At 36.7% G+C, this 24134-nt stretch overlaps 6 protein-coding genes across 6 annotated transcripts; 1 reads left to right on the top strand and 5 right to left on the bottom strand.

Annotated features, from left to right (window-relative positions):
• Positions 1-137: 137 nt before the first annotated feature.
• On the bottom strand, positions 138-3682 carry BNAA09G37670D (uncharacterized protein At3g49140). The gene is made up of 12 exons (XM_048741270.1): positions 3403-3682; positions 2553-2667; positions 2201-2417; positions 2021-2123; positions 1864-1928; positions 1662-1778; positions 1480-1578; positions 1242-1395; positions 1057-1166; positions 830-979; positions 632-727; positions 138-545 (listed from the first exon to the last, which is right to left on the bottom strand). Exons 1-12 carry the CDS (start codon positions 3437-3439, stop codon positions 435-437), a joined length of 1374 nt encoding a protein of 457 aa, XP_048597227.1. The 5' UTR covers positions 3440-3682; the 3' UTR covers positions 138-434.
• Positions 3683-4687: 1005 nt separating this feature from the next.
• On the top strand, positions 4688-6245 carry LOC125578481 (mitochondrial import inner membrane translocase subunit PAM16 like 2-like). The gene is made up of 4 exons (XM_048741268.1): positions 4688-4929; positions 5147-5234; positions 5624-5757; positions 5867-6245. Exons 1-4 carry the CDS (start codon positions 4927-4929, stop codon positions 5984-5986), a joined length of 345 nt encoding a protein of 114 aa, XP_048597225.1. The 5' UTR covers positions 4688-4926; the 3' UTR covers positions 5987-6245.
• On the bottom strand, positions 6001-9747 carry LOC125578480 (extensin-2-like). The gene is made up of 3 exons (XM_048741267.1): positions 8349-9747; positions 6666-8164; positions 6001-6579 (listed from the first exon to the last, which is right to left on the bottom strand). The coding sequence occupies exons 1-2, from the start codon at positions 9490-9492 to the stop codon at positions 6702-6704; spliced, it is 2607 nt and encodes an 868-aa protein (XP_048597224.1). The 5' UTR covers positions 9493-9747; the 3' UTR covers positions 6001-6579; positions 6666-6701.
• A 758-nt stretch (positions 9748-10505) lies between these two features.
• LOC106365039 (putative pirin-like protein At3g59260) lies at positions 10506-14906 on the bottom strand. The gene is made up of 7 exons (XM_013804500.2): positions 14301-14906; positions 14177-14226; positions 14043-14081; positions 13915-13943; positions 13762-13824; positions 13562-13662; positions 10506-13471 (listed from the first exon to the last, which is right to left on the bottom strand). Exons 1-7 carry the CDS (start codon positions 14558-14560, stop codon positions 12982-12984), a joined length of 1032 nt encoding a protein of 343 aa, XP_013659954.2. The 5' UTR covers positions 14561-14906; the 3' UTR covers positions 10506-12981.
• A 244-nt stretch (positions 14907-15150) lies between these two features.
• On the bottom strand, positions 15151-17007 carry LOC106365040 (pirin-1-like). Its single transcript, XM_048741266.1, has 7 exons — positions 16749-17007; positions 16596-16645; positions 16438-16476; positions 16307-16335; positions 16152-16214; positions 15967-16067; positions 15151-15880 (listed from the first exon to the last, which is right to left on the bottom strand). Exons 1-7 carry the CDS (start codon positions 16856-16858, stop codon positions 15400-15402), a joined length of 873 nt encoding a protein of 290 aa, XP_048597223.1. The 5' UTR covers positions 16859-17007; the 3' UTR covers positions 15151-15399.
• A 3795-nt stretch (positions 17008-20802) lies between these two features.
• On the bottom strand, positions 20803-23017 carry LOC106368355 (F-box/LRR-repeat protein At3g59200). The gene is made up of 4 exons (XM_013808297.3): positions 22858-23017; positions 21725-22676; positions 21459-21599; positions 20803-21374 (listed from the first exon to the last, which is right to left on the bottom strand). The coding sequence occupies exons 2-4, from the start codon at positions 22634-22636 to the stop codon at positions 20973-20975; spliced, it is 1455 nt and encodes a 484-aa protein (XP_013663751.2). The 5' UTR covers positions 22637-22676; positions 22858-23017; the 3' UTR covers positions 20803-20972.
• Between the last annotated feature and the right edge of the window lie 1117 nt (positions 23018-24134).

The raw sequence follows: 24134 nt of genomic DNA, 5'->3' as shown, positions 1-24134 counted from the left end.
ATTCGAACATCAGTAGACACTAACATATTTGTCTGTAAGAAACCAGCGTATGTGATCATGTGGCTATCTATATATATGTTTCCACCAAGAAAAATGTGTGGAGAAAAGTTAGTATGTAATCTATAACACTTGTAAACAGAGGAAAAAGGGTTTTTATTTGATCTTAAATTAGTTGTAAAAAGAGAACAACATTTTGGACTTATTATAGAAGTAGAAGTTACATCAAATGTATCAACTTCTATTTATTCTTACATTTTTTTAATATAAACTTACTAAGACAATGTTCTCCACACAGCCTAGTATGGTCACTTGGAAGCTCATCTTTATGTACAGAAACGTCACAGCAAAGAACTCGTGTAAGCACCAGACATCCAGTAGGCAAGACAGCTCCTGCTCTGTTAACTTTTGGACTGGTGATTTTGATAACGGTTTTTTTAACGGTATGCGTCCTTCAAACTCTCGTCGTTAGACTTCAACTTCCTTCTGCGTGAACGAGGGAACAGTAGCTGGTGCATCTTCTTCTCTGCTGCCATTTCTGTCGTAGCCTGTCACAACAAAACATGATGAGAGACGAATAAGCATATGAATGTTGTATCTTTGTTCAATGTTTTGTGTCTTAGCATTCTCTCACTCTGGTTTTGAAAGGGAAACGGTGAGTTTGGACTTGTGCGCCTGCGAAAACTCTCACATCCATACCAAGGCTATCAACACTGATCAGGTTAGCTTCCTGCATAACATTATTACAATAAAGTAAGCAATATTGGTATACAAAATGTAAAACCAGAGTGGTAGTTACGTGTATTCCAAACTATATACAAATATACAATACCTCTGCATGAAGACCTTTCTTTTTGCAGAGAGCTTTAAGTGCAATGTCTGAACTAACTCCTCTGTTGTTGAAGCGCTCTATGATTGCAGAAGTAGAGTGAAGCAAAATGTCTGGTTCAGCATCTTGAAAATCTTGCAAGCTTATAGAAGACTGAAAACGTCAAAGAATCTTGACATCAACGCATAGTGTGAGACCAAAGAAGCTAGATGGTTTGCAAAAAAACATACCTCTGTACCATAGAGCGAGAGAAGCTCTATTCCCACGATCTCTAATCTATATAGACTAGAACTCATATCGTTCTCATCATCTCTGGAACTAGCGTTTGGATTCTCATCACCTGAAAACACACACAACATGTCAACAGAAAAGTTTATAGTGTTACGTTTAATCACATCTGAGAATAGGAAAGGACCTTGAACCTCCCAGCTATAGTCATCTCTATCTTCCGAGAGAAACAAACTTCTTATATAGGATTCCTCGTCGAGGAAAGCAGGCCTAAGGCATGCGAGTATGGATACACCATTAGAGGGATAGTCCATTTTCCTGTCATAGTCCATGCTGATAGCCTGCATGATAACATGTCACTCTGATTTGGTTTTTTTTTTCCATCATGCTATTGCAAAACTGTATGGCTATTCGTTTATATAAACCTTTGACATGTGTTTGGCAAAGTAGATAGGATGAACACCGTTGGAAGTATCAGGCATTCCCCAATCGACAGGGATGTCTCCAGCTTCAGAATCCATCATCTGCTCAGATTTCAAAGTAAATAAGACAAGTCACATTGGCATGTTAAGGAAACTAAAAGAGTACAACAACAGATTCAACCTACCTCGAAATAATGGTCATCAAAGATGATTTGGTCAAGGTTACCAATCTCCGAAATGTTATATTCCTCATGGAGCCTTGAGTTTTCGTAGCGTGGGACATCCATTCCAAAAAAGGCTTTCTACAAAAGTATGTCATCACAAGCTTATCAGTTACGTACAGATACATTACATATTTACATTCTACTTGATAAATGACATGCTTACCACTGGATTACTAGCTCCAGGATCTTCTAAGATGTTCACATCATCAGGAATGTCGAAAAAGATATCTACATTAGAAAGAAAAACAGAGCTGGTGAGAAAGAAAGTGACTAATACATACACTATATTAACACAGGAAGCAGATAAATAATAGACTAACCTCCATAATCATCAATGACATACTTAAACTCAGACCATGAGTTATGATCGTGTGGTTCACAGTGAATAGCTCCAGGAAACACCAACACAGCACTGCTGTTTGCCTACAATGAAACAAGCGGTCAACAATACTATTATAGTTCATATAAAACTCCACAGTAGTGGTCTGTCAGGTACCAACCTCGACGGTAGTCCTTGCTACTTCAGCAGGAGAGAGTTTTGTCTCCTGGACTCTTTTGCCAGGCTTCAGATCTTCCAGAGGATGATAGCCGTAGAAAGATGAATCAGGAACAGAGTCAGAGTAATCAGCAGCAACCGAGACTTTGGTGAGGCCAAGGTCATGACCACCGGTAGCTACATGAAAGGCTGATCCAAAAGAAGGTATCTTGCATCTGGAACTGAAACACAAACATTTTTCATCAAGAATCACTCCAAAAGCAAACACAATAGTCAAATAATCAAGGAGGAGACAAGATTTGTCATTGCATAAACACAGAATAGAATATACATAGGTTTCAATGTTAATCAAATACCTTAAAACAGAGAGATTAGCAGAGGCGGATCCATCAAAGGCACGGTTTCTTGCGCTGCCGTGTCTTTTGTAGGAAGGGAAGTCATCCGTGTAAGAGTGATGGCAATGAGATGGACCTGTTGGATACATACATACCAAATAATGTTCAAATGCCTCCAAATTACAGAAAAAATAAATAAATAAATAATTCAAAAAATTAGAGGAAAGATCAAGACTTTATAAACAGATTTACAAATCTCTAAAAAAGTTCATTAACATATAACTCCTCCCACATTAAAAAACAAAACTTTACTGGGAAAAATAATCTGAAGATTGAACAAACAGATTTAAACACAGAGATAACCCAAATTACAGAAATAATTGCAAAATTACAGAAATAATTGCAAAATTACAGCAAAAGAAGAAAGATTAAGACTTTATAAACAGATTAACAAATCTCTAACAATGAGATTAACATATAACTCCTCTTTCATTAAAAAAAATCAAAACTTTACTCAGGAAAATAATCTGAAGATTGAACAAACAGATTTAAAACAGAGTTAATCCAAATTTCAGAAATAATTGAAAAAATTACAGATTAAGAGGAAAGATTAAGACTTTATAAACAGATTAACAAATCTCTAACAATGACATTAACATATAACTTTACTCAGAAAATAATCTGAAGATTGAACAAAAAGATGAGTCAACGAGAAAAGAATCTTCAAAATGCTTTCGCCATTAATTAAAAAGGTTTGATGATGATTGATTTAATTAAAACTCGTGTCACGCAGCCATGCAGAATCCATTACCAGCTTCGGATTAATCAATGAAGAGAGAGAGAGAGATGTTTAAAAGTAGGTGAGAGATACCGAGGGAAAAAGAAGAAGCAGCTGCTGCGATCACCATGATCAGATCGGAGAAACTTCAGCCGCCGTGAAACGTGAAAGTAGGTGATCGTTGGGAATCTCCGCCGTATTCTTCGCCGTCGAGGCTGGATCACGTTTCTGTCTCTTTGTTTGTGTTTACTGTCGCGTCTTAAACATTAATTTGCCATAGACTTCAGCAAACTTTTTCAGCTTTTTATATTCGTTATGTTGTTTTTTTCTTGTATTCGTGGACATATTTGATTTTTTTTTAATATATCTGTTTGGGTCATCAGATCATGGGAGGGTTGGTGTGGCTGCTATTCCTTACGGAAATCTAAAATTTCGTTTTCTTTTTATCTAAAAATAAAAATTTAGAGAAAATGAATAAAAAGATAAATGGATATTCCTTTGATTCTTTATTTAATATACTCATGATGAAAACTCTTTGACTCACACACGACCAACCAACTGTGACTTGTGAGTTGCTTGCTACAAAGTGGTGCGGTTTAGCTGAACCTAGATGAATGGTTCAGTTTAGATTTCATAGGCGATGATACCAAGAACAATGTGCAAGTCTCTTTCTTTTTTCAGACGTCGGTGATTAATGGTTTAGAGTAAGGTATAGACATTTCAGGTACCGATTCGGTTTGGTTAGGATCTTTTGGGTATTGGATAGTTCAGTAAATGGCTAGAGAATTTCCGGTTCGAGTTGGGTTCGGGTAGTTTCAGATTCGCTTCAAGTTGGATAATAAAATTAGGAACCAAAAAGTACGCGAAAAATCAGTTAGTTTATATTTTGGTTCTAGTTACGATTCGATTATTTTGGATAGTCGAGTCATTCAGGTAAAATATCAGGCATTTGGGTAAAATATCGAATAGTTAGGATGATCAAAAAAATATTTAGACATTTTGGATTACTCTGAATATCTAGATATAAACATTCAAATATTTTTGGATAATTTTGGATAGTTCAAATACTTATATATAAAATTAATATTTTAGTATATTTCGATATCTATTCAGTTTCGGTTCATTAATTTCGAATATAAAAATATATGAACTATTCGAGTATTTAAAGATTTCGGTCCAGTTCTAGTTTCGGATATTTCGATTTGATTCCAAATAAGATTTTTTATTCCGTTTTTTTTTTGCTCATGCCTATTTTAAAGCAACCCATTATATCAAAAACAAGGCTTCATAATTTTTCAGTGGTCAATATGTATCCACCCAATTAAAGATGGGCCTCATATGTCGACAGCCCAAGCTTAACACTTAATACATGTTTGGTTGTTATTGGATACCATTAACAATTCCTTGTGCTTCTTCGTGCTGGTCATCGGTCTTGGCCGTGTTTCTTCTCCTAACATTTTTTTATTACACGAACACGAACCAAAACAACAACAAAAACAAAAACAAAAGAGAACCCTAGATTGTTCTATTGTCTTCCTGTCCAGGTTTATCTCTCTCTCTCTCGTTAACGAAAGAAGCATCTTTCCGAAATCTCAATCGATCAATTAATCAGCTCCAATGGTGAGTTGGGTTTTATCTTTATTTTTTTTTTTCAATTGCCGCTTTAATCTCATGGGCATGATGTTTTTTTATATTAAAAGTCAATTAATTTTAGCTTCCTTTGGGATCGCTTGTTGTTGATTTGTGTGCATCCGATAGATTGATTGTTGCGTGTAGTGGCCTAAAAAGGCCTGTGCTTTAATAATTATATATATCTCATTTGGTTTGTATGTTACAGGCAGGGAGAATCATTGCGCAGCTCATTGTGATGGGTTCTGGTATATTGGGTCGTGCTTTCTTTCAAGCCTATCGTCAGGCTCTTGCTAGTGAGTTTCCAACACCTTTTTTTTTTCATCAAATGCTCTCTTAGAAAGATCTGTTTTTTTTTTCGATTGATAGATTGCATTTTCATAATGATTCTTTGATTTTTTTTTTTGTAGAACGGTTTATATGTTTCCTGAAACAGTGAATCCTCTGTTTTTTACATATGTTAGTTTTTTTGACATCGTGAATCCAATGATGGTTTGCTCTCTCTTAGGGAGATCTGTTTTTTTCAATTGATAGATTGGTTACGAGTTTCGTTTTGATGGTGAGTAGTGATTATGTGATTTGTTTTTCTTTATGACTATTAGAACGGTTTATGTAATGAAGACAAGGAGTCGTGTATTTGTAATGGAAGAGGCCTGTCTAAACCCAAGCATCTTCTTTTTTGCAGATGCGTCTAAAACCGGCGTTGCGCAGGAAGCAATGCAGAACGCAGTACGTAAAGCAGGAAAATCCATTACTGAGCAAGAGGCTAGGCAGATTCTCGGTGTAACCGAGCAGACCTCTTGGGAAGAGATAGTACAGGTAAACCCATTTCTCTATCTTTCTTCGTCTTCTGTCTAATCATAAACTCTGGAGGTAATAACTAAAAAGGAGTTCGTTGGTTGGTTGGGACTATATATGATGAATGCAGAAATACGACAAGCTGTTTGAGAATAACGCCAAAGCTGGGAGCTTTTACCTTCAATCGAAAGTTCATCGAGCCAAAGAATGTCTTGAAGAGGTGTACAGGAGCAAAAGTACACCGAGTTAAGACTTTTATCTTTCTTGTTTTTGTCTTTACAGAGCTACATTTCTTGCTACAGTTTCAGATGATGTGTAAAACTTTGAAAGACGGCCGTAGTTTTCTTCACCCATTGTTTACTAATAACGAAGAGGGCTTGCTCTGTTCAGTTAAATCAGTGTCAAAGAACCTCTTTGAATTAGATTTTGCGTGTATGTTGTATCTTTCACTCTTGTTTCTGTTTCAGACTTGAAACTGAGATATTAATCTACAGTTTGTTTGTTATGTATATAACTACTTTATAAATTTAGTGGCTTTATGTAAATACTTGAAGGAAAATTAGAAACCTGATTTGATTGCAAATTTTATTTTGATAGAGGTGGACTTGTACATGATAAAATTCCATGGAACAACAATTAAATTACAATTCAATTTTTGGCAAATCTGAAATGAAGAAGCTAGAATGAAAACATGAAAGGTGATGAGTAGTCCTAATGAAGTGGAAGTGAAGTGGTTCGTCTTGAGATAATCATAGTCGCTGACTGAAATGTGACAATCCTTATTTGGTTCACTTCTTGATCTCCTCATACACCTTTTCTTTATTACATATTTTAAAAGAAAGCCTGTAAAACGTAGAAGAAAAACTGCTTTAGATTTATGAATTCAAAAAGAGTATAGATAAGAGGTTAGGTGTTGGCATAAAACTCACGTGAATATTGGGGAATTTTGGTTAAGCTTGGTGAGTTTAGTAGTGGATGGGAGGTGGTGGAGATGCGTAGATGTAGACTGGAGGTGGAGATTTCAAGGGAGGAGGGGGAGAGTTGTAATGGTACGGTGGTGGTGGAGATTTGACTGGTGGAGGAGGTGAGTTGTAGTAGTATGGTGGTGGGGGAGATTTTACTGGTGGCGGAGGTGACTGATAGTAATAAGGAGGAGGTGGAGATTTGACTGGTGGAGGTGGTGAGTGGTAGTAATAAGGAGGAGGGGGAGATTTCACGGGAGGAGGAGGAGAATGGTAGTAATACGGTGGTGGAGGTGATTTCATTGGCGGGGGTGGTGAATGGTAGTAGTAAGGAGGAGGTGGTGATTTGACCGGTGGAGGAGGAGAGTGGTAATAATATGGAGGTGGTGGTGATTTGACTGGTGGAGGAGGAGAGTGGTAATAATATGGAGGTGGTGGAGATTTCACCGGAGGAGGTGGAGAATGATAATAATATGGTGGTGGTGGAGATTTCACTGGAGGGGGTGGGGAATGGTAGTAATATGGTGGTGGTGGAGATTTGACTGGTGGAGGAGGTGAGTTGTAGTAGTATGGTGGTGGGGGAGATTTGACTGGTGGAGGTGGTGACTGATAGTAATAAGGAGGGGGGGATTTCACGGGAGGAGGAGGAGAGTGGTAGTAGTATGGTGGTGGTGGGGATTTGACTGGTGGAGGAGGAGAGTGGTAGTAGTATGGCGGTGGAGGAGATTTGACGGGAGGAGGAGGAGAGTGGTAGTAGTAAGGTGGTGGAGGAGATTTGACCGGTGGTGGAGGAGACTTGTAATAGTATGGAGGTGGGGGAGATTTCACTGGAGGTGGAGGAGATTGGTAGTAATAGGGTGGTGATGGAGATTTCACCGGTGGAGGTGGCGAATGATAATAGTACGGTGGTGGTAGAGACTTAACCGGTGGTGGAGGTGAGTGATAGTAATACGGTGTAGGAGAATGAGTTGGTGGTGGAGGAGACTTGTAAACGTAAGTTGGAGTAGTTGGTGGCGGTGATTTATAGACATAATTTGGAGTTGGAGGTGGTGGCGACTTATAGACGTAAGTTGGGGCAGGCGGTGGCGGCGACTTGTAGTAGTAAACCGGAGTTGGAGGCGGTGGAGACTTGTAGTAATAAGGTGGGTGGTAAGGAGCTGGTTTATGGCATTCCTCATAAGGCTTCTTAGGTGCATAAGCAAAGGACTTGGCGTAAAGCACAACCTCGTACTTGGTCTTTGATTTCACATGAAGTTTAGCTCCTTCGTTACCCATATGGTAACTTGTAGGAATATTACAAGGTGATCCCTTTGGTGGCGCGTGTAACTTGGCCGTGCATACCTCGCCGCCGTATTTGCGGTAGTTGTACCCTTCCACGGTGATTGCATATTTACCGTTTATCTTTGTCTTACCGTACGCTTTGACCGTTTTGTCTCCTGCCTTGCATGTCACCTCCACGACAGCACCTACGTGACAAAAATAAATTTATTTAAATATAGGAAAACGCAAACTTGCTAACTTCTTTCTATTATTGGATCTTGATCTCGCTCAAGTCAATAACAAGTTCTGTCTTTTTAAAAAAGATTTGTAGTAACCATTTTCTTTATTTCACTGTCTATATAGTAGGTAATAACAGATTCGTAAATTTACCTTTGAGATGCTTTTTGTCGTGTGACTTTTTAGGGTAAGTCCAGTCGTAGCATCTATAGCAGTAAACTTTACCAACAACTTTGAATACAAGTGGTTTTGGGTGTGGGTGAGGATGGGGGTGAGGATATGAGACAGGCGGTGGTGGGGATGAGTAGTAGTAAGGTGGAGAGTAGGCTTTTGGTGGTGGTGGAGGTGATTGGTAGTAGTATGGAGGTGGTGGGGATTTTACTGGAGGAGGAGGAGACTTGTAGTAATAAGGAGGTGGTGGAGATTTCACAGGTGGTGGTGGGGAGTTGTAGTAGTAAGGAGGAGGGGGAGATTTCATGGGAGGAGGAGGAGAATGGTAGTAGTATGGTGGTGGTGGAGATTTCACTGGGGGAGGTGGTGAATGATAATAGTATGGTGGTGGAGGAGATTTCACCGGAGGAGGAGGTGAATGATAGTAGTATGGTGGAGGAGGAGACTTCACCGGAGGAGGCGGAGAATGGTAGTAATATGGAGCTGGTGGAGACTTCATTGGAGGAGGAGGGGAATGGTAGTAGTATGGTGGAGGAGGTGATTTCACTGGGGGAGGCGGTGAATGGTAATAGTAAGGTGGTGGTGGAGATTTCACCGGAGGAGGTGGAGAATGGTAATAGTACGGTGGTGGTGGAGATTTAACCGGAGGTGGTGGAGAATGGTAGTAATAAGGTGGAGGAGGAGATTTTACCGGAGGAGGAGGTGAATGGTAGTAATAAGGTGGAGGAGGAGACTGCACCGGAGGAGGTGGAGAATGGTAATAATACGGTGGTGGTGGAGATTTCACCGGTGGTGGCGGAGAGTGGTAATAATACGGTGGTGGTGGAGATTTTACTGGAGGAGGAGGTGAATGGTAGTAATAAGGTGGAGGGGGCGACTTCACTGGAGGAGGGGGTGAGTGGTAATAATATGGAGGTGGAGGAGACTTTACCGGAGGAGGAGGAGATTTATATTCATATGGTGGTGGAGGAGATTTCACCGGAGGTGGTGGAGATTTGTATTCGTAGGGTGGTGGAGGAGAATTATAGTAATAAGGTTCGGTTGCCAAGGTCAAACCCACGAGCATTGCCAAAACAGCAACTACCAAATGAGTCTTGCCGGCAAGACTCCATGCTGGGGTTGGCATTGCTTTCACTGGAAAGTCTCACCGTCGGCAAGACAAGATGTTAACTTGTCTTCTTGGTTAAGAAAAGAGAGAGAGAGATATAGAAGATGTTTTAGTAGATGGTTTGTGCTTCTGCATGGACAATGGCCTATTTATATAATGAAAGTTAGTCATAGGAGGTGTGCTTCATTATTAAGAAGCCGATTCAATATTTTTGTACTCTTTTGATTGTTCCTATGTTTTCTTGTTAGCTGGCATTTGTTCATTTAAGAATAAACCAATTACAGAGAACTTCTTTAGAAATTATTCAGCAGGTCAGAAAACTAATCTTCAACTACCCAATTGAAAAATCCCACTAATTTCTGATTGATTGTTGATACATTTTTAGTTAATCTACCATATACTATAGTATAATAGTACTAGCTAGCTGCTTGTTAACCTATGTTAATCACAACGACGTGCACTTTGTTTCTGATATAAGTATAACAATATTATCTAGTATTACTGACACTATATAAGTCTAGTGTAAGGGTAACGGTTTACATTATCCTAATAAATCTATATCAGAATAGACATGCGTTAGATGAAAACGTGAATTTGATATAAGAATATGTGTTGGGAGATAACTTGTTTAGTTGTTTAATGGGGTTGAAGAAATTGTGTCGACTCGCTTTCAATAATTAGTGGTTTGTTATAGAAAACATAATTATTCTAAGTACTAACTAACTTGAGATAAGGATCTCTTTTCTCTCTGTAAAAGAAAAATATTTTCGTTAAAATGGACGTGTATGTGCATGTGTGAAAATGTTAGTGTCTAGATATTTATATGTGTTGATATTGTAATAGTCTACAATTCAATCACTAAGTCCTTGTACAAGTTGTATCTGTTAAAAATTTACCATAAATTTTTTTTTTTTTTTTTTTTTAAAAAAAAAAAAAAATGCTTTAGAAAAATAAAGTTGTTACACTCATATTATTATTTTTGTGAGTTAGCTTTGAAAACTAAATAAAAAATGATTGGTAACTTTTATTGTTTTAGCTAAAAACCAAAGCTAAAGTACCTTGATACATCTCAACCAATATCTCTAAAATTTTCACGGTCACATTTAATATATTTTTTTGGTAAAAATGTTAAATTATTATACGTAATTTTTGGTTTGTAACAGAAGTTACAAGAAACTTAAACTAAACATCAAAGCTCATCATAACAACACTAACTCTAAAGCAAAGACGAGTAGTTGGACTTAAAAGCCGAAGCCAATGAAGCGAGCTCAAACCCAAAGAAAATGGTGAGGACTGAAAGTACTAAGTGGTGAGCTCAAACCCAAAGAAAATGGTGAGCTACCGAGAAAAAAGGCGCCCTCAAACTTTGATGTTATGGTTCCTAGGGCTTCTGAAAAGCAAACCGAACACAAACCACACCGAGAATCATTAGCAGTAGGAAAATTGGTAACCTCTAGGTACATATATGTTCTTAGACTAAAGATATATCAAAATCAAGAGAAATAGACAGCTCGATCCACGTAGTTAAGCGCATAGCAAAACTTGCTACCTTTAACTTCAAGATCACGTTACAAAGTTGATTACAATTATATTTTTTATTTTCCATTATAAAAAGGAAGACCATTTATTTTTAAAAATGTATCCCTGGACCCTTATAGTAGATATAAACGTGACGTGGTATTTACTCCAAAAGTTGTATGAAGATGTGGTATTTTAAATTTAAAAGATGGCTACAAACATGTCTCGACAAATTGATGAAGAAACGAATTGTTGGAATGATTGTTTGCAAACGATTACAAATTCCACTCACATGCTCACATGGCCACGTATCGGTCAAATTCTCTTAGTTTGTCACTGGCTCAACCTGTTACTTCTTTTTGCTGAGTGTTGACTCTACTTTTGTTACCAGAGAGGTGGAAAATGTCGAAATGTAACTTCCGTCATGAGTTTTAGTACTTTTATAGTGTTATTAACAAACGCGAACTCGAACTCAAGAGAAAAAATACACGTTGCTGGCAGATACATGTATAGTATTTGTATATTATTATGGGAACAATTAATTTCACATGCAATCCCTTAAACAAGTCCAACACCTAATAGTAGTTTAAAAACTAAACTAAGAATATGACACATTAACGGAGTCAAATTGAGTCCTTAACTAATCTCAATTAACAAATGACGCCGTACACTTGTCTAAATACTGAAGAAAACGTAACGCAAATCGCTCCTGTTTTTAAAAATCTTTCATTCAAGTCAAATATACATATAATGTTGTTACGTAAGAACGTTTCAGTGCAGGTACTCTTCCCTTGTGTACGTGTGTACTATGTCAAAAAGATTGTGCTTCACATTATATTTATGCGGATTTACTTTTCCTGTAAGAATTTTTTTTGTTGCACTAATTAACAAAACAAATTGTAGATGAAAGCCTTACAAAAATCTAGGTCATGCATAGTATATGTACCAAGAATTCACATAACGAAAGCTTAGTACAATTACGAAAAACAGGCGATTGGTAAGTAGTTGCTAGATGTACTACCAAACATTGTATTTATATATGCAGTCTACTACTTTTTATATAATATAATATCAATATTAACATAAATTAGGTAAACCAACTCATATACTATATATATATATTGTTATATTATATAAGGATATATATTTCGATATTTTATGCAGCTGGTTAGTGATTATAGAAGCAAGCCATCACCACTAGGTCCCATGCATGCACACATATAAGTCCGGACCGTTCGGTCAGGTCTTGGTTTAGCATTAACTAATTTTTACTAAGCAGTTTTTTTTTCTCCTTTTTTTCTGTTGATTAGTCTGTGAACACTTCGGTAGTTTCATCAGCCAATATCTATATTATCACATAACTTATTTAGTTATTTCCCAACTCCGAAGTATCTTTCATATATATTGTTGATCATTTTAGTTAATAATTCCTTTCTCTCTCTTTTATATTAAAGGAATTTTGATAACCTCAGCTTGTTATCTACTTAAACGTGTTTCATTTACATCACTATAATGGATTTGTCGTTATTTGAAAGAGTTTTCCTGGTTTCAAAGTTCTTTTGGATTCATCCATGCCTCTTTTACCATCTCAAAGCCATGAGTGTGTCTCAACTTTGTGTTTATAACAGTGTCATTCGACTTGTTTTATTAGCATCTTTTTTTTTGGGAAATGTTTTCTTATCATCTTCCGCTAATTACAAGCAATCAACTTGATGTTCTGACTTTTCTTCTAATTTCTTCTGTATAGGCTTTGATGTAATATATTTTGTGAAGAAAATAGGCTTTAATTCTAGGGATGAACAACAAATTTGGTTCACTTCGACTTCAAATTGTAAATATAGTGCTAATTAAAATTGAACTAGCTAGAATTGATAAACTTTTTGAAACGTAGACTCTTCTTTATTGCCTAAACTTGTAAGATTAAAACCATTCGAAATATTAAAAAAATAGTATACTAAAAAAAGCATATGTTATTGTTTCAGAATCGTTTCAGTCTGACCTCCAGTGCTTAGCCATCTCAAAGCCATTCTGGCCATTGCGATAGTCCCATATGGTCCTATCAATCTCAGCTTGTGTGTTCATCACAAATGGCCCGTGTTGAACCACAGACTCCCCAATCGGTTCTCCTGCAATCAACAAGAACCTCAACGGCCTATAGTTTGACGTATTCCACACGCTAACTTCATCTCCTGTTCCAAACACCACAAGAGTGTGTGCTTGCACTGCATAAGAGTCTGAGGAGCCAAACACGCCTTCATTGCCATCTAAAACGTATGCAAAGGCGGTCCACGACTCCGGAATAGTCTGGTGGGTTTGAGACCTTGGCTGGAGAGTTATGTCAAGGAACATCATTGGTATCCTTGTGTAGAAAGGAGATTGGACTCCCATTGACACTCCTGCTATGACTTTGACCTCTACTCCTTCTTCATATGCTACTGGCATCTCAGAATTCGATATTTCTACGTTTGCTGGGTCGATCCTGAGCAGCATCAAAGAACATGAATCTTAAAAACATTGTAAAAGCTATGAAGAAAAGTGGTATTTTAATATATGAAGAATCTTGTTTTACATTTTGTCACTTGAAGGGAGGTTGACCCAAAGCTGTAAGCCAATGTTAGTGTGTTCTTTAGGCATTTCAGAATGAATGATTCCTCTTCCTGCTGTCGTCCACTGCAATATACAATATAAAACCACAAAGCTCAGAGGTTGTTAATTTAGGGTTTATGTTTTAGGTTTTGTTTTTTTGTTTTTTTGTTTTTTTGTTTTTACCAGAACATCTCCTTCATGGACTTTACCCTTGTTACCATTGAAGTCTTGGTGAATGAGGCCTCCCTGTATTAGTTAAAATGATTTGACTAAGCAACAACAAAAAAAAAAGCTTTGATTATTGATTTAAATCATCGATGAAGACTTGTTTCTCACCTCCAACATGTATGTAACACTCTCAAAACCTACATGCACATAGATTATCAAGTACATGAGACACATTATAGAACAAAGTAGGCTTTGTGTTGTGTATGTGTATAATAAGAATGAAAAGATGATTTCACCTCTATGAGGATGATCTCGGAATCCACCTGGAGGTGAAACTGATCAAGAAACAGAACAAACAAACAACAATAAATAATAAAAAATCAAAATCACAAAATTCTAAATTACACATTGCTAAAGTAATAAGAATTACCAGAAAATTCAGCAAGCGACACGAACGGGTCCAGTAACTCATGGTCACTCCTGAATTATATGAAACTTGAAGGTGAAGGCATTGGATTTTCATAGGAAATTTGAGAAAGAAGCAAGAAACTCACTTGGTAATTCCTTGTCTAATGACACCATCGTTACTATTCTCAAAATTTGCAAATATCTTCTTCACGACCTGTCTGGATGACATGTTGATGATTATGACAAAGATCGATGATATAATTAGAGAATATGAATATATTACTGAGTTGTGTTTGATATGAAATAATGAGATACATAAATATAGTGGTAATGTTAAAATTATGCTAATATTCATACAATGTAAAATCTCTTTAAAACACATAAAGGAAACATGCTTAAAAATCATTTAAGATCTACTTATTTTAAAATCTTTCCATTTAATATTCATAACGTTTAAAATCTTTACAATTTTGATATATGCAAAATACACATTTGGATATTCATTTTTTTGTCAACAATAAAAGCTTTCTAATGGAGGATGTGTTAGTTTGTGTGTGTTTTTTTGGCATGTGTACATATTTATTACTCAATGCATCCAGATATAGCAAACCATTGAACCATCCCTTGTAAGTTGTAAATCACTAAGACCCTCAACGGCTTTGAGGTTAACTTATTCCACACGATAATTAAAGGGCTTATTTGCTAAATAACAAAAAAAAAAGGAAATTAGATTTTTAGAGAGAGAGTAGAGAGAGATAGGAAGAGAAAGTAGGAGATAAGGTATTTTTAGTTAGGTATTGAATTTTGTTTTTTTTTTCTGGTTACTGGGTGCAATTTTCCATAATTAAATCCCTTGGTCAAAATACAAAAAGGAAAAAAAACTCATCAGAACTACTAAAAATCGTAGGTGTTAAATTAACACATTAGCCATTATCTTTTTTTTTTGGAACTTTATTAGCCATTTATCTTTGGGTTTGGTTGAAGTTATCAGTATGGCTTTAATTTAGAATACTTACACATGAATTGGTTTAAGAACACCAATTTGACTCTCTATCAGCAAAATCTTTTATTTAAAATTATGAAGTTGAAGTTATCTATGAAGATCTCTTATTAACTTTCTGAAAAAGAGAATTGGTACCATTCCCCTAACATTGATCTCATCTTGGATGTGAAATAAAAAAAATAAAAAAAAAACCAAAAAAAATTCGTATGGTTTTTGTTTACAAACTATTTTCTATGTGACCTCTAACTACTCTTAGCCAGTTCAAACCCGTTCTTAGCATTCCGATAGTCCTCAAAAGCCATATCGATTTCATCCTGTGAACTCATCACAAACGGACCACACTGAACCAAAGGCTCACCGATCGGTTCCCCTGCAATCAACAGAAACCTCAATGCCCTAGAGGTTGACTTGTTCCACACGCTAACTAAATCCCCTGGTCCAAACACAACAACATGGTGCGCCTGAATAGCCAAAGATTTCAAGGAACCGAACACACCATCGTCACCCTCTAGAATGTAGGCGAAAGCGGTCCAAGATTCTGGAACTGTCTGGTGGGTTTGAGACCCTGGCTTGAGGGTAAAGTCAAGGAACATTATTGGTGTTGTTGTGTAGTAAGGAGATTTGATTCCCAATGAATCTCCGGCTATGACTTTGACCTCTACTCCATCTTTCTCTGCTCTTGGAATCTCTAAGCTTGACAGTTCTAGGTTCTTTGGCTCGATCCTGTCCCAAGTCAAACAACACAAAGATTCAAAACTGGGATCTTGATATGTAATACAGATGATAATGAAGGAACTTGTATCTTTTACATTCTGTGTATGGAAGGAAGGTTGATCCAAAGCTGTAAGCCATTGTTGACTTCTTCTTCTGGAAACTCGGAATGAATGATTCCTCTTCCTGCTGTCATCCACTATCAAAATCAAGAACCAAAATTTAGTGAATCAACAAAAGTCCAAGAGGACTTATGTTTTTTTGTGTTCAGTATGCTTTTCACCTGAACATCTCCGGCTTTGATTGTACTTTCATTGCCTTTGAGATATTTGTGAATGATACCTCCCTGAATAAGTTTTGAAATATTTCGAAATTAGAATCTCAAACCAAGATTCAAGAATGTAGTCAGTGAACATGATGAAAGAGTCTTTGGCTTACTTTTAGCATGTAAGTAACACTTTCAAAACCTGCATAGAGTTGATCCAATTACATTAGTCATTACAGAACAGTATAGGCTTTGTGTAATGTGTATATATATGCGTGTGCAAGAAGTTATTGGTGATACTGACCTCGGTGAGGATGATCTGCGAATCCAGCTGTAAGCGAAACTGATAAAAGCAGAGCAAAACAGAACACATAAGTGAATACTCTATATTCTTGTCTTATAAATATGTAAACATTTTGATGAAAAAATAAATAAATATGTTTACATGAGTCAGAAATTTACATGAAAAATCAACTAGCAGCACGAAGGGGTCCAATAACGCCTGGTGTATCCTGAATACAGCCCCATAAGATAAGAATATGTATATGAAAGTTGAAGATGAAGACATTGGATTGTCATGAAAAATAATTGTAGAAAAAGAAAAAGAGAACTCACTCTGTGATGCCGTTCCTAACGAGAGCACCCTCGCCTTCTTTTTGAAGCTTTGCTAAAACATTCTTGATTACCTGTCTCGTTCCTCTATCAGAGTCGCAAGAAGCAGACATCGTGATGATGATGGAGGAAGTAGTTCTTTGTATTCTCTTCACCTACAACTTCCATTTAAGTGTGTGTAATATATATAGTCACAGAGAGAGAGAGAGATGCACAGGATCGAATAGAACTAGTAGGTGAAGGCGAATAGGTCCCATGGGTAATATGGGGTGTGGACCAACATCTATGAATCATGTTATATGATATATTTTTTTCTTATTAGAAATGGTCTATGATGATTAACCAGCGATAGTATAAAATATGGTTTGACACTTTGAATAATAAACGTAGGATTACGAATTCTAATAGTTTTATATGTTTTGTTTAATCTGAAAAATAATCGAAAATATTGCGTTCACACATGCAAATCGTTATAGGCGCCACGTGAACACGATACTCTGTGATACGTCGGAAAGAAAATCATTGCTGCATGATTTTAAACTGACAAGTGAATGATATTGTTGGCGCTGCGCACGCATGCGATTTCATATTCACACTCGCATGTGAATAATGAACATTATACGTCGGTTAACATTTTTAATAAGAAACATTGCATCTGTATTGCCAAAAAACATTTTTTTTTTGTAAAAAATATTGCCAAAAAACATTGCATCTAGGATCCTATAACACAATAAAATAAAAAAATTTCCAGTCTCAAATTAGGCCAATGTAAAATATGATTTAAATCAATAAAATAATAAATTAAAAAACTTTTAACTAAATATATATATGGTCTTATTAAAATAATAAATTAATAACTACTAAATATATAAATTTTATATAAATATAAACAAAGCATTTTACTATTTATTCATTCTCATAATGACTTTCATCTCTAATTTTATTTTTCATTTCAATATTTTGGTATTACTTCATCAAATTACACATAAAAACATTTATGTTCTACTATATTTATTCAGTATACATCAAATATATCAACTAATTAAGTAATATAGATGAAATTTAAATCTATAAAGTTTAAATGACATATAACATCATGAAACAAAATATTATTTCATCTTTTAAATAAATAATTTTAAAACTATAAATCTAAAAATATAATATTCTTTAAATTAATAACTCTATAAATTAATAAATTATCATAATCCTCACATTATTTATAGGTTCTTACTGTATACAGCAACATTCGCATATGACTCTTAGTGTTGTTGAATTTTTTCTCTAAGCAACTTAATTATTCATTATTCAATTTAAAAAACAAAAGATTGAAATAAAATTATTTTATCAAATATGCATACATATACATCCATTTGTAAAGAATAAGGGACTAAATTTTACAAGTCTTATTATAATGCAAAAAAAAGAAGTGGACAGCCTTGTAAAATGGTTGTTCTCTCCATCTATACATCATCTGGGAATAATGATTCATTCACATCTTTTTCTTACCAGTCTATGCAATCTGTGTGAAGTTAGGTTTTATGATGGTCCCATTGAGAAAATGAAACATAACCATTTTAATGTAAAAATTGAATACTATCTAAAATTTTGCTATATAGTTCATAACTAGTGATGGCTTAACTCTTAGGGCAACATTATCGCAACGTCCCAGCTAGTCCTTAAGGGCAGGGGACCCACAAAAACACCAGGACCGAAGGGGAAAGTCGTTATATAAGAAACGTCCCAGCTCGTCTTTCGTCCTTCGTCCTTTGATATCTCTTGCATCCTTTGCTTTTTTTATTTTAAGGACTTAAAATTGTCCTAGCGATAATGATGGTCTTAAAGAGCAGACATGGTTTGACCAGGAGCAAATATTTTTTCATTGGTTGTTCACACTACGTCTTAATTCCTCCATAAGTCCCTAAAACAATGTAGTTCGAACAACTCAAACCTAACTTTCTGATTATTTGAAACAAAAATAATGATATTTTAAAAGCTGTTCGTTGTCGTGCTATGTTGATTAATAAGTAATAACAGGCTGCTTAAACCGCTAATCAAGACAATGTTTTTATATTCTTTATAATCTCTTGTCAGGCGCTAAAATCTACAAAATAATAGTAAAAATATTATCAAACTATAATATCGACCACATGTTAGAGTTTTCTTATATAAAAGTTGACAAAAAGAAAAGTTGGTGGATGATTTGATGAACGTCCACATTTTATTCAAGGTAAGTGAACACTATCGTAATAAAAAGTTGTGGTCTTTTTTTTTTCTTTAAGAAAAAAAAGTTTCAAAACTTCAAAAACAAGTAATGACAACACTATATCATTTTCTTTACATTTTTACCAAAAAAAAACACTATATCATTAAGCATTATCAAATTGGGTTATTCAGGTTGGGATGTTTCGAACTCATCTAAAAGCCAATATATTTTGGATCGGATTGGTTTGGATCTAACTGAATTTTGTCGGTGTTTTTTTTTATGAAACCGAACTAGGATCGAATTATAAACAGTTCAAATTTAGTTCTGATTTAAATCAAGAAACATACACACTAAAACCCGAATTAAACCTGAAAAAAATAGTCACGATACGATATGCTCTGATGGAGGCCATATGTATATTCACACGCTAAAAATAGCACACAATTTATTTACTTAAGTACATAATGATAGTTATTGATTCTTGGTGTGTGAAAAGATGAGGACAAAAGGACACCTTTTTCAGAGAGAGAAAAAAGAGAGAGAGAAAAGAGAGAGAGTCGCGTGGAAGTGTTAGCCCCGGCGTTCGGCTGCGCGTCTGAGCGCATGCCGGCGCCGGTGGCTTCCCTTCTTCTTATTTCGTTCTTGTATTAGTGCGGTGTGCTCCGATCTGTAGTTCTCTCCGACATGCAAATGAATCTGGGTTAGGGTTTTGTCCTGGGAAAAGCTCGACTCTTGGCAAAAATTCTCTCTCTGGATTCATGGCGAGGATGAAGAATTAATCCGATCTTCAGTTCAGGGTTTGTGTGTTCCGGGATGTGGAGGCTCCCATAGCTCTAGCATCGCCGATAAAGATCACGGGTGGTGGAGGCTTCTTCAGCTCTGCGGCGCCGGCTAAGCTACCGGAACGTGGAGGCTTCTACAGTTGCACCGTTGCCGGCTTCTGGTCCCTTAGCTCCATTCTAGGGTTTGGTCTCTTTTTCTAGATTGTTTTTTTTGGGTTGGTTTTTAGTTATGCGATCTTGCTCTGGTTGCGATGGATGAGATCTCGTTGGAGGACGATTGAAGCTCTCCGGTGGTAAGGGTTGATGTTTGTGCGAAGCTCTCTTCTTGGTGTTTGTGTTGAACGTTGGCGGATGAGATCTCGAAGTCTCCATTGATTCTCTCCGATTTAGACGCATGCGAGATGTTGGCGGTCGTGGTGAAGATGGTGTGGAGTGGAAGAACTCCGGTGTGATTTGGTGAATCGGTGGGTGGTTCTCCGGGGGTGGTCGAGGCGGAGGTGATGATGCGGTTCGAAGCGAAGGAATTCGGCCGACATCACCTTCCATTGGGCCTAGGGCTCATTTATTGGACCCATGCTATTTGTTGTTTTTTTAGTTGGTCCGTGTAATCTGGGCTTTGTAAGACAATGGGCCTTGCCCTTTTATCAAATAAATTATTCTTGGCGGAAAAAAAAAAATGAGGACAAAAGAAGATTTCACTTTTTAGGTGTACTGAATCTAACTCTTTTGTTCAAAAGTCAAAAGACTATACACCACAGTACTCTCTCAATCACACAAATCCATTTTCCAAGCACTACTCATATACACATATCTATATAGAGACATGTGTCATGTGTCATGTGTCATGTGTGCAAGTATCTGCAGAGATACAGAAGATGTGAACATCATTTTCTATTGATTTGACTTTTATTCAACATCTTCTCCTAATCCAAATGGTCTAAATGGCCCACACTTTCTAAATGTTTCTCTAGTTTTGGCCCAAGAACACTAAATCGTTTGGTTTCTCACCAATTAGGTTCACCACCATTCAAAAAATGCAGTATTACAAGAAGAGAATAACAATGGCTTCTACTGCGAGTTAGCTATCAAATATGAATTCAGAAAAACATTTGTGATTCAACATAACTTAGTTTCCTCAATTTCAAAAAGTACAACAAAAGCATAACAAAACAGTCAATAAACCAAGATACTGAGCAGAGTTCAAAAGACAATAAGCAAAAGGAAACCTCGGTTGCTTTGAGTTTAGGTCACAGCCTTGAGAAACCAGGTATACTCTTCATTTGGAGGAGCAGACCATTTCTTCGCCAAGCTACAAGGCAAAGTAGAGGACAAGCTAAGATTCTGTGAGATCACTTGGAGATTGCACTTTGGTGAAGCTATTGTAGAAACACTCTGAAGCTTCTTGGATAACTCAAACACGGAAGGCTCATATGATTCGTTGAAGTAAACTACCAACTGTTCAAGCCGCGGCATTTTCTCCAAGAAATGCTTTATCTGCTCTTCTTCCATTCCATCATCATCAATGTGTGTAGACAGAATGATCTTTAGCACCTTGACAGCAGAAGAGGAAAGGCAAGAAGGATTCTTCAGAGGTTTACAAGCACACATGTTCCCACATCCTTTAGTACTTTTGTGGACAAGACCCTGAAAGAAAGCATTAAGAAAGGATCTCAAGGTATGTCATGTGACTGATAAAACAAAGAAGCTGTAATGAGATTTTCTATATACCTTGAAAACAAGTGTCTCTAGGTTTGGACAGTTTTTTAGCAGACCTGGCAATGAATCCCATCCAATTTCTTCATCACTCTCAACCGTTAACTGAATCAGGTTGTTAAACACAGGTGTTGCTTCACAGCAGAAAGCAAGTACCTGAAAAAAAAAAAACAAATCAACAATATTACACTAATAAAGACAAGGATGTTACACTTCCAAGTTGTTTGTTTGCTTACTCTTTCGAAGTATACATAAAATGATTATAGAATAACATACAAAACCTCAAGTGTTTTGGCAGATAGATAGAGGATCTGAACATTGCATATCCCCTTGAAAAAGTTCGTCGCATTACCAACCATCTCTTTCTCCTCATCATCATCACTTTCAAATAAATATTCATCTTCTTCTGAAGAGCCTGCATCTGCACTCTGATCTTCAGTGAGTCTAAGGCTGATATGAGCTTCAACAAGGGACCTGAACTTAACTTTAGGATACTTCTTCGCAATATTGTCAGAATACTCCAAGTATTCAAGGTTCGGAGTATCAAAAGAGACGCTCTTCGGATTCTCATCATTATCCTCACAGAAAAACTTCAGCTTCCTGAGGCTTTTAGCAGACACAGAGCAAGACTTCCAATGCTCCCACCCAATATTCACCAGAACCAACTCCTCAAGGACAGGACAGCCGGAGAGAAGCTTCACAAACCCAACACCATCTTCTTCAAACACAACAGATTCAATCTCAAGTGTCTTAAGCTTCGGAAGAGACACCTTCTTAACATCAGCGCTGAAACTGAGACCATCTCCCCCTCCTAGCTTCAACTTCGCCAGCCTCTTGCTAAAAAAGATCTCCAGAGGCAAAGGGTAGTCAGAGACGCTTAGCTCAAGCTCCGAAACACCGCGTCTCAGCACATTCAGTATCCAGGGAGTGACGGTATCTGGATCAGGATAATCAGTAAAGATGAGAGAGAATCTGTTTATTGAATCATTCCCTCCCAAAGCCAACACTCTATCCACAAACTCAACAAAGCTTGGACTCTCTTCATCGCCTTCGAAATCAAGATTTGTCACGGAGGCGAACAAAAGACGCCACCTTTTGGAGAGAACCGATGTGGAAGCTGCTTCCTTTGTCGGGAGGAAAGAGAGTATGTGAGATATCAGAGGGTTTGGCAGACGGTTGAACATATCTTCCATCTTTTTTTTTTCGGACAAAGAGATCAACAAGACTTACAACCTATAAACAATTACAAGAACCAAAAGGGTTTTTTTAGAAGGATCGACATAGTCTAATTGGAAAACAGTACAAAAGTCTTGTCCTTTTTATTACAGTCGTGAGGTTCCCTTTAAGATTCTTAGCAGGAGAAAATCAAAGAAAGCTAATTTAATTGGCAAGAGAAGAAGAAGAACAAACTTACATGTGGGTGGTGGTGGTGGTGGGAGGAACCTTGAAAATGAAAACTAGGGTTTGTTTTTCTTCTATGGTTGCCGTCAGTGAGTGAGAGAGATCAATGTGGCGGGATGTGTATTCCAACGGTAAACGACGTCGTTTAAGTTGTGAGTGGTTAGCCCAGATCGCTTCTGGATTTTGGTTCTTGAATTCGATCTATCTTGTTAAGGAGGCATGCCTAGTGCTGGGCATTCGGGTTTTCGGTTCGGGTCGATTTGGTTTATTCAGTTTTTGGGTTATTTGGATTGGGATGTTTAGGAACCGTTTAGAAACCGGATATTTTTCGGATCGGTTTAGTTCGGATAATGTTGGGTTCGGTCGGGTTTCTATTTTTTTATAAAACCCGAAATGGAACCGTATTACAAATAATTCGGGTTTGGTTCGGGTTTAAAACCCAAAAATCAAAAAACCCCCGAAAATTCGAGCTAAACCCGGAAAAAACCGAAAATATATCCGGGTTATTCGGGTAGTTCGGATTTTTCTAGATATTTTTTATTTATAAATTATATTTTATATATATTAAAATTTAAAGTAATAAAAAAATTCAATATATTCAAAATATTCGGGTACCCATTCGATTCTTGGTTCGGTTCCGGTTCGGTTTCGGGTTTTTGGATTTAGAAATATAGAAACCGTTCGGATTTTTGTAATTTTCGGTCTGGTTTGGGTCCCGGTTTTTTCGGTTCGGTTCCGGTTCGGTTTTCGGGTTTCGGATAATATGCCATGGGTATTTCGAGTATTGGTTTGGTCCGGATGTTTCAGTTATAGATATAAAAATTGTTTTGATTTCGATTAGCGATTCAAATATCAAAATTAAGAATTGGCTAATATCCTAATTTTAAGGGTCCATAGACAATGTAGTTTTCACGTGACAAAAAAAAAGACAATGTATAATGGACATTCTTTTTATGTCTCCAAATTTCAAGGGTCCATAGACAATGTTGTTATCTATACATAGTAGATCACATGTCTTCAATCGGGTTTATAATTAAGAACATACGGGTTGATCAAGAAATGTATGAAGTACCATTTTCTAAATATTTAAGAACATTTCTAAATAGTGATGCTCAATAAGAAACTCATTATCCTCCAGGAATCGTGATCTAATAAGAGTTCTTGTAGAAGAAAACATCTGGTGTTTTTTGTTTTGTTTTGTTTTGTTCCAAGTACTTCTGCAGCAGGTTAGGTCTCGTGTTAACGATTCCTTTTTAACCAGACACAAAATAGATAAAACAAGGTATGAGG

Source organism: Brassica napus, chromosome A9, assembly GCF_020379485.1.
Source record: "Brassica napus cultivar Da-Ae chromosome A9, Da-Ae, whole genome shotgun sequence".
In the NCBI taxonomy this organism is placed as follows: domain Eukaryota; kingdom Viridiplantae; phylum Streptophyta; class Magnoliopsida; order Brassicales; family Brassicaceae; genus Brassica; species Brassica napus.
This window is presented reverse-complemented; position numbering and strand designations above follow the sequence as displayed.

Coding starts and splice junctions, on each gene's coding strand:
- BNAA09G37670D (XM_048741270.1), bottom strand. CDS start 3,439: ATGGTGATCGCAGCAGCTGCTTCTTCTTTTTCCCTCG. Junction 2,668..3,402: donor TGCTTCTTCTTTTTCCCTCG/GTATCTCTCACC, acceptor TGTATCCAACAG/GTCCATCTCATTGCCATCAC. Junction 1,579..1,661: donor TTGATGACCATTATTTCGAG/GTAGGTTGAATC, acceptor AAATCTGAGCAG/ATGATGGATTCTGAAGCTGG.
- LOC125578481 (XM_048741268.1), top strand. Junction 5,235..5,623: donor CTATCGTCAGGCTCTTGCTA/GTGAGTTTCCAA, acceptor TCTTTTTTGCAG/ATGCGTCTAAAACCGGCGTT. Junction 5,758..5,866: donor CTTGGGAAGAGATAGTACAG/GTAAACCCATTT, acceptor TGATGAATGCAG/AAATACGACAAGCTGTTTGA.
- LOC125578480 (XM_048741267.1), bottom strand. CDS start 9,492: ATGCCAACCCCAGCATGGAGTCTTGCCGGCAAGACTCATTTGGTAGTT. Junction 8,165..8,348: donor CGACAAAAAGCATCTCAAAG/GTAAATTTACGA, acceptor TTTGTCACGTAG/GTGCTGTCGTGGAGGTGACA.
- LOC106365039 (XM_013804500.2), bottom strand. CDS start 14,560: ATGATTTTTAAGCATGTTTCCTTTATGTGTTTTAAAGAGATTTTACAT. Junction 13,944..14,042: donor CCGAGATCATCCTCATAGAG/GTGAAATCATCT, acceptor ATGTGCATGTAG/GTTTTGAGAGTGTTACATAC. Junction 13,472..13,561: donor CTCCCTTCAAGTGACAAAAT/GTAAAACAAGAT, acceptor GATGCTGCTCAG/GATCGACCCAGCAAACGTAG.
- LOC106365040 (XM_048741266.1), bottom strand. CDS start 16,858: ATGTCTGCTTCTTGCGACTCTGATAGAGGAACGAGACAGGTAATCAAG. Junction 16,068..16,151: donor TCAAAGCCGGAGATGTTCAG/GTGAAAAGCATA, acceptor TGATTTTGATAG/TGGATGACAGCAGGAAGAGG. Junction 15,881..15,966: donor CTTCCTTCCATACACAGAAT/GTAAAAGATACA, acceptor GACTTGGGACAG/GATCGAGCCAAAGAACCTAG.
- LOC106368355 (XM_013808297.3), bottom strand. CDS start 22,636: ATGGAAGATATGTTCAACCGTCTGCCAAACCCTCTGATATCTCACATA. Junction 21,600..21,724: donor TATCTGCCAAAACACTTGAG/GTTTTGTATGTT, acceptor TTTTTTTTTCAG/GTACTTGCTTTCTGCTGTGA. Junction 21,375..21,458: donor TAGAGACACTTGTTTTCAAG/GTATATAGAAAA, acceptor GCTTTCTTTCAG/GGTCTTGTCCACAAAAGTAC.